The sequence below is a fragment of the Dipteris shenzhenensis genome, chromosome 9, assembly GCF_047967505.1.
Source record: "Dipteris shenzhenensis isolate YYH24624 ecotype China chromosome 9, Dip_SZ_1.0, whole genome shotgun sequence".
NCBI classification, from domain to species: Eukaryota; Viridiplantae; Streptophyta; class Polypodiopsida; order Gleicheniales; family Dipteridaceae; genus Dipteris; species Dipteris shenzhenensis.
In genome coordinates, this window is record NC_141604.1 from 13,448,033 (window position 1) to 13,461,546 (window position 13,514).

The window sequence follows — 13,514 nt, forward strand, 5'->3', positions numbered from 1 at the left end:
TTTTCTGAGTCCAAAGTTTACATTCTAGAGAAAAATATCTTAATATGTATTTTCCAAAATACGGACCTTAAAATATATTTTCCCAAATATGGACCTCAAAACCCTTTTTTTTCATGATTTGGTCCTTTCTAGGCTCCATTTTTAGGATTGGTTTAGTGTGTCCATTAAATAAACCTAAATGACATTTGTCTATATACAATGCTATGCTTCTGTATAGGCATTTCCTATGATCCAAGAAGTGCATCTGCCTCTAAGTCGTCTCAAACTACAAGCTTCATTAGCCCTCATGAACCTTTAGTCTCTTCATACTAGCCAGAATTCAGTTGTAAGCGTGTATGTCTCCTCATTTGAACATGTTGCCGAGTAAATGAATCTTTTAGTGTCCTCATATGAGCCAAAGCCTTCAACAAATATTGAACCTAAACAAGCAATGCAATAGTTCCAAAGTTACCAGCACCTGCCTAATGTTCATTCTCCTACCATGCAGGATATGAATGCACATATGTCATTTATGATTGCTCCAATCTAGTTTGCACCTTTGCCTTCAATAGTAGTTGAACAAATTGCATCTACTCCTCCCAAGAACCTAAGATAAAAGGGAATAATCAATATTGATAAAATATCCACAAGTTGCAATAGAAGGAGAAGAATGCAATTCCTAACATCTGAAGCTCAACTTGAAAGACATGCACTACTATGTGTTGTGTTCAAAATTCTTTGGGGAGATTAGGTGTGAGAAAGTTGAGAATGGTGAGGACACAATACTTTGGTTTGAATCGTGAGGAACAAGATTATTACTTGGATGCAACAATCACCCCCCTGAAGAATGAGCAGGTGGAGGGAGTATGCAAATTTGTAGATCATCCTTTAAAAACATTCATAGCTTAGGGAATGCAAGTCTTGCACAAGGAGTTTTAGGAATCCACATCTAATTGGGCCTATTGGACATATGGTTGTATAATGGATGGAAAGCTATTTTGCTCTGAATGCAAAATGATGCCCACAACAAGAAAACTACACTTGATGGATAATTACACAAGATTAAAGGTCTTTACACTCTACAAGGAGGAGATGTTAGAGAGCAAGGAACGGTTTGCTAGCTATGGTCATTTCAGTAGATATTGCTTTGAATGCAGAAGTGATGCCCACAACAGGAAAACTACACTTGATGGATAATTACACAAGATTTGAGGTTTTTACACTCTACAAGGAGGAGACGCTAGAGAGCAATGAACGGTTTGCTAGCTATGGTCATTTCAGTAGATTGTGGAAGAACTTCTTCAATAATGTGAAGATCCCCAAAAAAGTGAGAATGGGAGCATGTAGTGTATGTGCAAACCTCAAGAGTCAATGACAAATGGCAACAACCTCAAGCGAACGAGGTACCAAGGTTTACATGTATAGTTTGATTCTCTAAAAGATTTTGGGTATGTGTAATAATATTTGTGTGTTTTAACATGCAAGTCAAATCAATAGCGCTCTTAAGCAGCATACAGAGCAACAAGCCCAAGAATGATCAAAGTTGGCAAAGCATAAAAGAAAGTGCTTGAAGAATCCCAAAAATTATTTAGGTCTCTTTATTGATGGTATTTCACCTCACTTAAAGATAGTTCCAAACGATGACAAGAGACATTTGTGCAAAAGCATCTCGTGGGATGTCTCTTGTATCACAAAAAGATCCAAGCTAAGGTATTTTTCAATTATCCAAATTTGCATAATGATGCAAATCTATCAATCACAATAACTCATCGCATTCTCACATCATGGGAAGGCCCCCTTCCAAGAACACAAAATATCCAGCTTAACAAGATAGCAAGAGAAAACAAAAACCAGACATTTCTTGCGTACATGTGTGTGCTTGTGAATAAGGGACTTGTTTATAAGATCAAAGTTGGATTCCTATTGGTTGGTTATACTCACGATCAAATAGATTATATGTTTAGTACATTCTCCGAGAAGCTATGAAGAAATGATGCATTCACTTTGGTACAGATGATGGATCTTGTGAAAGTATCTTATACTTCACAGCTTGAAGTTTATCACTTGAAGGAGACTTGTGATTTCAAGGGATTTATTCAATGTGAACAAGGTGGCGAATGTTGTATCAAGAGATTGAATGACTTGATCTTTCAGCATCAATTTCTCATCAAGAAAAAAGCACAGCAAAGAACATATCTATATGGTAAGCAATATGCCTCTTCTCTAGATGAGGATGCACTTGTAGAGTAAGACGGTGCATGTACACTTTTTGGTTATGTAGGAATCTCCTCTTGGTGTTTCCTTCCTTTTAAATTTGTTCCCCTCTTGGTGTTGTCTCAATCAGTATCAATTCTATAAAGTTAGCTTTTTTTAAGGTTTTATAAGGTTCTATGAGAGTGATAAGACTATCCCTACATAATAACTATGCTTATAGCTACAATAGCACAATAATAGACAAAAGCCTAGAAGAGCAAAACCCAAAAGGCCACACCTAAGAATGATGATAAAAAAATAAAGGCAAAGAACATTGGCATAGCAAAAGCAAAAGGAATCTTCAACTTTAGTGACGCATCACTCAAGTTGAATGACACATGCACCTAAAGAACTATAACAACAATGGAGAAGCAACTTTAACACAAGCAACCATCAATGATGCCTACAAACAAGAAAATGATAGAGAATAGCAATGACAAGAAACAAGCAAACTACAGTAACTACCATGACTCATCCAACATGATGGAGCTCTTCTAATGGAGCTAATTGAAGCAAGTGAGAGCAAAGGAGAAAAGGCCATATAAAAGACCTAAACTCCTCCTTAGACAAAAGAGTTAGAAACCAATGATGAAGGATTAATAAAAGAGCAAAGTATCAATGAAAATCAATTATACAAGCAATGCAAGTACCAAGTAAACACATTCTAAAGTAAGAGCCATTACAAATCACATTCAATGAAGTCTAGTGCTTGCTCGATACTTTTGAAGGTAAAGCTCTTGAGGGTTAAGCCAATACAAATCAATCATTTTACAACTTGGGACCTATTGAAGTAGACACTTTTATAGGAATTCCAAGAATAAAGCACGTTTTCCTGTAAGGTTAAACGGACTAAGGAAAGGACCATAACAAGGTTTATGACTTAATAGCGACAATGTGCATCTTGGCACACTAGTTACAAAAATTGTAAGATAAATTAGCATTTAGATTCTAGTTAATAAGCAACCTGAATCAAATTGAATTAAGGATGATGAAGGTAACACATTCCACAAAATGATGAGATAAATTAGCACTTAGAACCCAGCTAATGAGCAACTTAAATCAAATTAAATTAAGGACAATGAAGATAACATATGCCACCAAAACTTGATATGAAAAGTTGGGTAGATTCATTGTAGTTGAAAGAGGAAGATGGATAAATGGATCCATCAGAGTTCACTTGTTGCATCTCACTAATGTGAGTACAATAAACAGAATGTCAAAGAAAAAGAAGAGAGTACAATTTGACGATGATGATAAAGAATAATAAAAATCAAAGAAGGATTTGAAGAGAACTTTTGAGTTGAAATCAAGAAAGCCTTGAAAGAACATGGGACATTAGGAAACCCAACAAAGGATGAAGTTCGGTACACAACTTTAACAAACACAATCATAAAGAAACCAACTACAAAAAGTTGAATATTTTTGTGTGATTGTCATTATCACAACATAGAGCTATGCTGGTACCAAAAAAATCAAACCATGAGAATCAACTAGGAAGAGAAACGACAAGTAAATCTTAGAGCAAAGATGATAGAGGATACAAAAATGACAAGTGGGAAGACAAGAGAGAAGAAAAAGCCTATACCAAAGATGATAGAGAGCATAGAGATGGCATGCACTATATAGATGAAAGATCATACCACGATGACATAATTCATGGAAGAGATAGAGAGTATGATATAAGATGGAATAGAGATCCAAATAGAAATGTTTGTTACTATTTTTGCTATGAGGAAAGGTGTCTCAAAATAGTTTTCCTTCACATTTAGACATGTTGGAGAACATAGTCAAATAAAGATAAAACAATGCTCGATATTGGATTGGTAGGTGCTTGAGATTGACACTAATGTAGTGACGAGAGCTCAAGCATAAGACTTGATAGTGTGTATACTAGTTGTAAATTCAAAGATCCAAACAGTCAGTTGAAAGAAAGAACTGGATGGGAAGGAGATCATGGTGCAATTGCACACACAGGTCCTAGCCATAGATTTCCACAATGAAGGCAAAAAACCCAAAAGAAAATTGAATTAAATCTAAATTCGAGACAATGAACCAAAAGATTAGCATGAAGAATTGGATCTATTAATCAAAGCATCTAGGAATTTGGAAAGAGCTAGCATAAGCATAAGCACCATAATATGCTCGATTATTTTCACTTCATTTTGTTTCTTATTTCAAAAATCACAAGCATTGATCTATGAGCTCAAACAGTTTGCACATCACAAAATATTTACGATTCCATATTCTAGGATTATATTGCCCCCACATCGAAGATCTCCCAACCCACTATGCATAAATTGGCTTGTACAAGGGAAATTTGAGGAAGGAAGCATGAACTCACCACATGAGAAACAAGTGAGAGCCAATGATATAGAGACAAGAAAGGAAGACCATAGTAGGAATCATGAAGGATGCAAACTATGAAGAAGCAAAAGGTGGATAAGATTTTAAGATGGGAATGAAATTGGAAAGGGGATAGTGACACCCAAACAATGGCAAGATTAATAGCTAACTAATGCGAAGAGCATACCTAGAGAAAGGATTAAGTTCCAATGAGGGAGATCATAACTTAGTCACTTGAGCATCTCCAACATTTTAGGTGGAAAACTTTGCTTCAAAACCTAATGTGTCATTACTAAAATAAAGCATTCTACCTTTAAATATATGTCATGACCATTCCATCATGAATTGGGTAATGCCATCTTTCCAACATGGCACTCCCCACCCCAAACCCTCCCAAAATCTTAGTATTATGTAGGCAAAATTCTTGCTAGCAAGTTGTAGGCAAAATGCAAGGCATCAAGGTAGTTTTTTCACAAACAAGAAGCCTTCACTTTTCATGGCATCTAGGGTTTTCGCAAACCATATTTGGGAGCATATAGATTGTGTTTATATTGGAGACAAGACATCAAATGCAAGTAGAGATGTCAAACTACAAACTATTATGCTTGAGACTCGATGCCAATAGAGGGGAGGTTTGTATACAAACTTCCTCAATAGCTTCTTTTATTTCATTTTGTCACGTACCCTAGATATAAAACCCATACATCCTATATACAATATGATAGGCTCCAAGGTTCTTTTGACAAATTTTTCTAAAAATTGGTGAAACAATCTTTTTGGACATGCAAATGGATTGAGAGATAGGTATACACACTAAGGCTAACATTTTTTGCCATGAGGGGGTTGGCAAGACAAGAGACCGAATGCTTCCATTTGTTGTCAATGAGAAAGATCCCTTGGACCGTGATACAACCTCTCTTTGATCTTTACAAGAGAGATCTTTACAAGGAAACATTCTCATGACTAGAGGATTTACAAATGGCTCATTTGAGCCTCCTTTTTCATGTTCATCTCTCCTTGCCCTATTGGATGCCTTAGTCAAAGTTACTTTTCTGAAGGTTTTACTTTGCCCCCAACATCTTTCCACAAGAGAGATCTTTACAAGAAAACACTCTCATTACTAGGGATTTACAGATGGCTCATTTGAGCATCCTTTTTCATGTTCATTTCTCCTTGGCCTATTGGATGCCTTAGTCAAAGTTACTTTTCTCAAGGTTCACTTTGCCCCAAACATCTTTCCACAGGTATCTTTCTCTTACTTTCTCAACGGTTATATCTATCATATAGTGAGAAAAACCTTGATGTGAAGTTCGCACATGATACATGATCTTGTTGACTCTTCTCTTGATGTTTTCATGGGAAGTTTGTTGAGCCACATGCAACTATACTTGTATTGGATAGGATAGTTCATGTGATTCTAAAATTTGTGGCATATTAGCTACCATAGCTTACCAACTATAAACTATGGACTTGGCCTTATTGACTAACGAGCCATAGAGTCAAGACTTCGAAGCAACTCATGATATACAACTTTAGCAATGTACCATCCCCTCCCCAATATCAAATTTTGTGTGCCTTAGGAAGAGATTAACCAATAGTGAATTTTATATCCCTTATAGACATGAGATGAATCTAGATTACAGTTTCACACCATACCACTCAGTAAACAAGAAGGCAACGGTAGCTTTGCAAACAATTGTGAAAACATTGTCTTTCACTTGGGAATAGTGTGCATACCATGTGCCAAACTTTTGAAGACTCGGACTACATTTTCCACATGCAAGAGGGGCATCAAATAGCATTAGTTCCTCTAAGCAAGCATTCCCTTGACTATCATTGTCAAGACTTGTCCAGCCCTGGAAGGAAATATCTTATACTTCACTTTTTGTTCTGACCTTAAATTGCATCAGCCTATGACTTGTTGACATTTGGGCAAACAAGGTTTTATTTCACTTATAGAATAATCATTTTCTAAAAACTTTGCTTTTTAGTAACGATGAGCTAATGAACAGTTACAAGTTCATACAAAGTTGTAAAGAAATAATTACCACTATAATTTGCTTCCTCTCAGGCACGCCATTTACATATTATAAGAGCAGGCTGCATGCTTCTGACTTCTATGGGAATACTTAACTAAACCTAATTTCAATAAACATTCACTTCGCTGTACCTCACTACTTGCAGGACAAGATTTGAAGTCAACAAGTGGCGTAGCTGTTGTCAAGGTCCTTTCCTCCATCTACAAGCATTGCCAATGCTAGGGGAAGCATCTTGGGTGTTCTCTCTGACAAAGCTAGTGATTACAGAGACATGCTTGTTCTTGTAAGCAGCCGATTCATCAAGAAGATGATGTATTTATGTAAGGCATAGTGGTCAAGCTCTTCATCAACATATACATCAGCTATTTACAACCTTCACAGTTGTTAATGGACATCCAGTCCACAAGTGGGCAAAGCCATAACAAGCACCATGATGAGCACTGCAAATATGCATGAACTTGAATTGGTGATCTGCCCACAATATCATGAGAAATGATTCAAATTCTATGGGAAGGATCCAATTAATGGCCTTGCTCTTAAAGGTGTCTGCCCATACGTACAAAAATGATCCAAACCTTTGATTCATTGAGTGATCTGCACACCTTCCACTACTCTGGCAATAGATCTTCTTGGATGGGACGTTCCAAAGGGCCAAAATGCACATGCATTAGAGCTCAGTCACTCACAAAAGTCAGGATCTAGAAACCAGCTTGGCTTTGCAAGTCAAAATGTTACAAGACTGGTAAATTGCAGTCGTTAAAGGTAGGCAAAGACTAACCAAGCTGCTCTACAGGATTTCTAAGGAAGAGCTTAGGAGACCGCTACACCAAGACTGCGCTAGCAAGAAAACAACGCCTACCCACCTGAGCATCCTTGAGAATTTCCCAACCAGTTCTTTCATCATAACGTTCTACCTGCATCACAGAGCAGCAAATAGAAATCAAGGATAATGTAGTTAATACAACCTCAATACCTCAATATTAGAACAACCACAAAGGCAAGCAGCTTACCAAGTCGATGTAGGACCTTCCATCAAGCCCACCAATCATATACAGTGCATCATGGACTATAGCCACTGCTCCATAAGCTCTTCTTATCTTCATCTGGCTTTCCTGCAGAGCATTAGCAAACAAGGGAGTTGGACACAGAGGGAAAAGGAGATCATCTTTTTTCCTTCAGCACATTGGTAGCTCTATTAAGTCTCAAAAAAATTTGATTCTTGCTGGCAACAAAGACGGGGACTCCCTGATTTATACAGTTATCCTTCTTATCATCAAGCTGGAAAGGTGACCATGGATAGGGGGAAGGTGGTATCGGACTACTTGCGGAGTTCTAGACACAAACTGAGTCAGAATATTCTTAAAGTTGTGTCACAAATCTTAATGAATAACCCCCCCTCCCCCCCGCCCCCCCGCCCGACCAAAGCAAAAAACAAAAACAAACAAACAAAGAACCTTCCATATTGTGCTTTAAAAATAGTGATACTAGATCCATTATCCATGAGGCGCTGACAAGAAAACTTTGCCGAGTTCAGGCTGACTGCCCATGGAAACCCAAGAGCAGGTGCAATCAGCCAATGTGGGTGGGCTATGTAACCAACATATTCCTTGATCTGTGCGAATGTAGAGAACACCTGCAGGCCAAACCTCGCAAAAACATTGATAACGCTTGATGGTCTAATTTGAACCCTATGTGTTTTGCTCCTGAATTAAGCACAAGGTGTCCAGCCACATGCCAAAGAGGGCCGACTGTGAGTTGCACCCCTTTTGGATCATGTTTCAAAGTCATACATCCATAAGAAAAAAGTTCTTATTTCTACGAGTTCTGAAGTTTGTTGGTGTGTCAACGTAATTGAAACAGAAGGGAAATCTGGGAGTACCTGATCAGTGACATGTTGAATGCAATGTTTCTGGGATCATGAGTGGAGCCTGCGTATGGATAGCAAGTACCTACTGTAGTCCCTTCATACAAAATCTCATGGCAAAGACTAGCCACCCTACCAATCTTTGTAGGTCAACCCAGTGTGGTTATTAAGACCATCTTAATCTTTGCAAGGGAAGCAACAAGAATCCTTTCAAATGATTGCACATCCTTAGCTCTAACTGGGTTCAAATCTCCTCCCCCACCTCCTCCGTCATCTCCTCCCCCGCTTTCTCCCCCGCCATCTCCTCCCCTGCCTCCTCCTCCCCATCTTCTCCTGCCTCCCCTCCCTGCCATCTCATCCCGCCTCCCCTCCCCACCATCTCATCCCGCCTCCCCCCTCCACCTTCTCCCGCTGCCCCTTCCGCCTCTTCCCGCTGCCCCTCCTGCTGTCCCTCCTGCCTCCCCCCCGCCTTCTCCGCCGCCTCCTCCCCGAGTGGGGTGAGGTGGAGGAATGGCGGTGGAGGAGGCAGAGATGAGGCGATTGGGGGGGGGGGGGGGAGAAGGCGGGGAAGGAGTCGGAAATGAGGCGGGGAGGAGGAGGTGGAGGTGGCGGGAAGGAGGAGGTGGAGATGGCCCTCTTCGCCTCCTTCCCTACCGGCTTTTTCCTTTTCTTTGCAGCAGGAGCTTTTGTGCTTGTTCGGAGAAAGAAAATCTTGGTGGTCACCCTTGGTCTAGCCAGAGGGGCTATATGGCAGCACCCTCAAATCCCACAGCCATTAAGGTCCTTCTTTCTCCAGCCGACAAGCAACGGGTATAGCAAGCAGTTCAGTCCCTCCAGGACAAGGCGATCGTGGGCAGAATATTGGGCCTCACACCCACAAGGAGACAGGTGCGAGAGTGGATCCAGGCGAGCTTGGAACTAGAGGGCGACCACATTCAAGAGGTCACCATCTACAAAAGAGGAGTCTTCCTCATCCAGCTGAGCTCCCCCGCTACTGTCTTGACACTTGTGGAGCAAAGCCCCATCCTCCTTGGCCCACATTTGGTGTACCTATTCCCTTGGTACCACGGCTTTACAGTGGAGGACATGGACACAACACACCATGTTCCCTGTTTCCCGGGGCTCCCAAAGGAATACAAAGCCATCCTCCTCTCCATTGGTCGAGCGTTTGGCACTGTTTTGGAGTCCTCGCCAGATTCGGCCACATGAATTGTAGCAGACGACAGGGTCCCAAGGATCAGACTGGTGGTTGGGAGACCAGAGTTAATCCTCCTTGAGACCCTTGAGGGGGGTACACTTTGCCAGCGAGTAGAGATTTCTAGGTTACCAGGCCAATGCCTTCGTTGCAAGCAGATGGGTCATTTTGCTAGAGATTGCCCTCACAGCCAAGGTCGGGGCTCCTCCCTCGCTACCCCGCAGGGCAAGCAGAGTCAACAGCGAGGGCCTAGTACCCCCCCAAACAGGAGCAGCAGAAGTCTCGGATCCCCTCGGTGACACCTTCAAAAGGGGACTGGACCCAGGTTAAAAAGAAAAAGAAACCAAGCAAACTGGCTCAAAAGGGCACCAAGCAATGGGCTAGACGCAAGGTGAGAGGGAGAGAGAGAGAGAGACAAAGACAGAGTAGTTCAAGAGGCACCTGCAGAGGAGCAGCTGCAAGAGCCCATATTTGGACACGACCCCCCTCCCCCGCGACAGGGGCCACAATCATCCAGTTAATACTCCCGTGACGGAGGTCCAACGTCCGCAGTCACCCTTGTATCAGAAGCCAGCTTCACGAGCTCCTGATGCTGCGATGGTGGAAGCTGCGGAGGTTAGCCCGACAACGGTTGAGAAGAAGCGGATCCAAAGCCCCAACGAGCCTAATCAACAGCGTGGGCCTGTGGTCTCTCCTACTCCCCCGCCCCCCTCCCCCCCCGGATATCTCTCCCTCCCCTTCCTACACTCCTCCCCCTCCTCTCCTCCTCACCCCTCCTACTATGGTCATCCTCACCACCCGTCCCCCTCCCTCCGCCTCCGTAGCAAGTTCTTCATCCTCCCCTCCCTCCCTTGGACCTGCCTCGACTCCCTTGCCATCGGGCAAGGGTAAGACAGTGCCCCCTTCCGCCTCCTCGTCGCTGTATCCCATCCCCTCCCTCCATCCAAGAGGGAAGCCACAGGCAAGGGGCTCATCCTCGCGGTTAGCAGCTCCCAAACTTCAGCCTAGGCATCCCCTACCGCATAACTTTTGGAGATTGGGGCCCTGGAACTATCTAGAGATTTAGACTTTTAACTTCTACCCGAATAGGTAACGCTTGTGATCTTGCAGTCCCAGAATGGCGGTTCGATCAGAGTAGTGGGCTCCCAGACACACCCAGTTTGGAGATTCCAGTTAGCCTCCACAAGGTTGGAGAAGTGGTCCCCAATGGTATTTGATGCTATGTTGGGAGATCAGATTTCACGTATGATGGACAAGTGGATGGCGGCATAGGGACTGGACCTTTGGCACGCCCATGGTGCTAAAGTGAATTTTCAATTGAGCTTCACACGGGAGAACCCAATGTGTTTTGGCAGTAGCGGTTATTAGATTTCTACCTGAGCCAAAGATAGATCAGGCATACTACTGGCCACTCTAGAAGTGTGCTCATTTGTTCGGGGTGGAAGTTTCCTTCATGATGAAGTGGGCACGGAAGATTGGCATTGAGCCGGTGTCCACCCTAGTATGCCAATGTACGAACATGGACTACTCACTCTCCAAACCCCTGGCAAAGTCACAAAAGGCAATCTTTCTAGAACAAGCACCCACTCATAGGAGAGCCTTGGTTTTCTACTTCCCCATCCTCATGAGCTAGACCATAGTGAGTTGGAACGTGCACGGTCTCCACGACCGTGCTTGTAGTCAACCGCAGTACCTGATCCTTTGGCAAGAGTTGCAGAGGACAGTGGTAGGGCGAGCAGTGGACATCCTTTTGATACAAGAGCATAGTTCTCAGCATCAGACATCAGACGGCGACACCATCTCCTTCTTTCGAGAGGCCCACAGGTGTGGTCCCCTGCCGTAGGACAGAGTGGAGGGGTCTGCATCTCGGTCTCACAGACAGTGGCCCCAGAGCTCTATGATCATGGTGAGCTTATCCCAAGACGAGCAGTTTGGATGGGAGAGCCAAGGATTGGGATCCTGAATGTGTATACCCCAGCGTGCAGACAGCACCATCCGGCCTTTTGGAAGAGGCTGACAGAGTGTCTTATAGATGTTGGCTCTTGGATTGTTAGAGGAGACTTCAACAACCTTGAGTTTGGGGAGGACAAGCACGGCGGTGCCTCATTCTCTGAGATGCCAACAGCAGCAGAGCAAAGCACCTGGGAGTACTTCATCTTCATGATCAGTGGCAGAGACCCGTGGCGAAAGCCAGAGTTCACCAGGATACCTTGAAGCCTCCTCTTCTCTTTTGGCTAGAGGAGACCTGATGGACTGCTTGAGAGGCTGGACCGTTTCTACATTGGAGACTGGGCACTACACCACGATGTTAGATCACTCTCCAACAATACTCCACCTAGGGCAACCCCGTTGAGGTCTTTCCCAAAAGAGAGTCCGCATCCCAGAGGACCTTCTGCATGATGGGGAGATTCAGTAGGTTATGGCAGAGACTTGGCAGCAGTCAAAGTCAGCACCTTGTGAGGGCTAGGCTTAGGGGTGACTGATGCGATCCAAAGAAGCAGTGAGGAGTTGCCGTCTCATGCCCTTAGACGAAGGAGGGCTCTTCAGGAGCGCAAGCGTGCACTACAAAGAGACCTTGCCTCCATGGAGAGGCTCAGGGAGCAGGACCCAAGATCCCCGTGGCTTAGTGACAGATTTGAGAGCGCACGCCTTGAGCTTCAAGACACGGAGGTTCGGCGGGATAAGTTCTCTTATCACTCCTCCCAGGCCCAATGGATACAACAGGGGGACAGAATGACAAAGTACTTCTTTCAGACCACTGGACCTAGATCGGCAAGCACGTAGTTGCAACATTTACGGGATCTGCAGGGCATTATGCACACTAATCCACAGGACATTCTAGAACTGACCACGGTTTTCTACAGCCAGCTCTTTCAAATGAAGAGGATGACTCCAACTTGCCTTGCAGCTCATGAGATAGTTTGGGACCACGTTCCAACGGTAGTCTTGCGAGAGTTGTGCAGGACCCTGGAGGAGCCTTTTACAAATGAGGAGCTCTCGGAAGCCCTCAAAACCCTCCCAACCCAGAAGTGTCCGGGCAAAGATGGCTTGACTCCGACCTTCTTCCGAAACTTCTGGGAAATCATTTCCACCCCTTTGCGCCTAGCTTGCCAAGAGATCTTCCACACGGGCTCCCTTCCTCGGTCCCTGAGCAAGGGGTGGATTTGTTTGATCCCAAAAGAGGGAGATAGGTCACACATTCGGCACTGGAGAGCGATTACCTTGCTTGATACCGCATACAAGATCCTCGCCAAGGTCTTGAGTTTGCGGTTACGGCCTCATCTCACCAACATCATCCATGACACACAGACCGGGTTTGTTCAGGAGCACATCATCCTAGACAACATCTTCACGTTCTGGAAGGCAATAGATTCGGCCAGGAAGGAGTCACAGCCTTTAGCCGTCCTTCTCTTGGATTTTGAGAAGGCTTACGACAGGGTGGAGTGGTCTTTCCTGGAGGGTACTATGTAGAGGTTCAGTTTCTCAGACGGATGGATTAGAGGAGTTTCTGCCCTTTATGTGGGGAGCTCTAGTCCGATGCTTGTCGATGGGAACACGGGCGAGGCCTTCCTCTCTCTCGCTCGGTTCGCAGGGATCAGCATGGGCGTATGCTCGAGCAGCAGACTCACATTGGTTGGGCACATTGGGAAGGCATGCTCCTTTGGCAGATGGAGTAGATTACCCATGGAGGCAAAGGCAAGGCTTGGAGCCTTAGCCCCTTGTGAGGGGCAGGACAACAGATAAGGGAGATTGACCTAGCCATCCTTGAGTCTTGGTGGGAGGGACTTCGCGTGTGGATGGATAGCAGATGGTTGGGTCATTTTTATCGGACTGGGTCCCC

General features: G+C 43.7%; 1 protein-coding gene across 2 annotated transcripts in view; it reads right to left on the reverse strand.

The window, feature by feature from the left end:
• Window positions 1-6,696: 6,696 nt before the first annotated feature.
• LOC147898228 (uncharacterized) overlaps window positions 6,697-13,514 on the reverse strand; it is a 65,863-nt gene continuing 59,045 nt past the window's right edge. Inside the window, exons 10-12 of one of the 2 annotated variants that reach the window (XM_087379013.1) lie at window positions 7,625-7,726; window positions 7,393-7,528; window positions 6,697-7,160 (exon numbers count right to left, since the gene is read on the reverse strand). In XM_087379013.1, coding sequence (XP_087235139.1) covers window positions 7,436-7,528; window positions 7,625-7,726 — 195 coding nt within the window. In that variant the 3' untranslated portion in view covers window positions 6,697-7,160; window positions 7,393-7,435. Of the gene's footprint in view, window positions 7,529-7,624; window positions 7,727-13,514 lie in introns of both variants that reach the window. The other variant, XM_087379012.1, reaches the window with a different exon arrangement.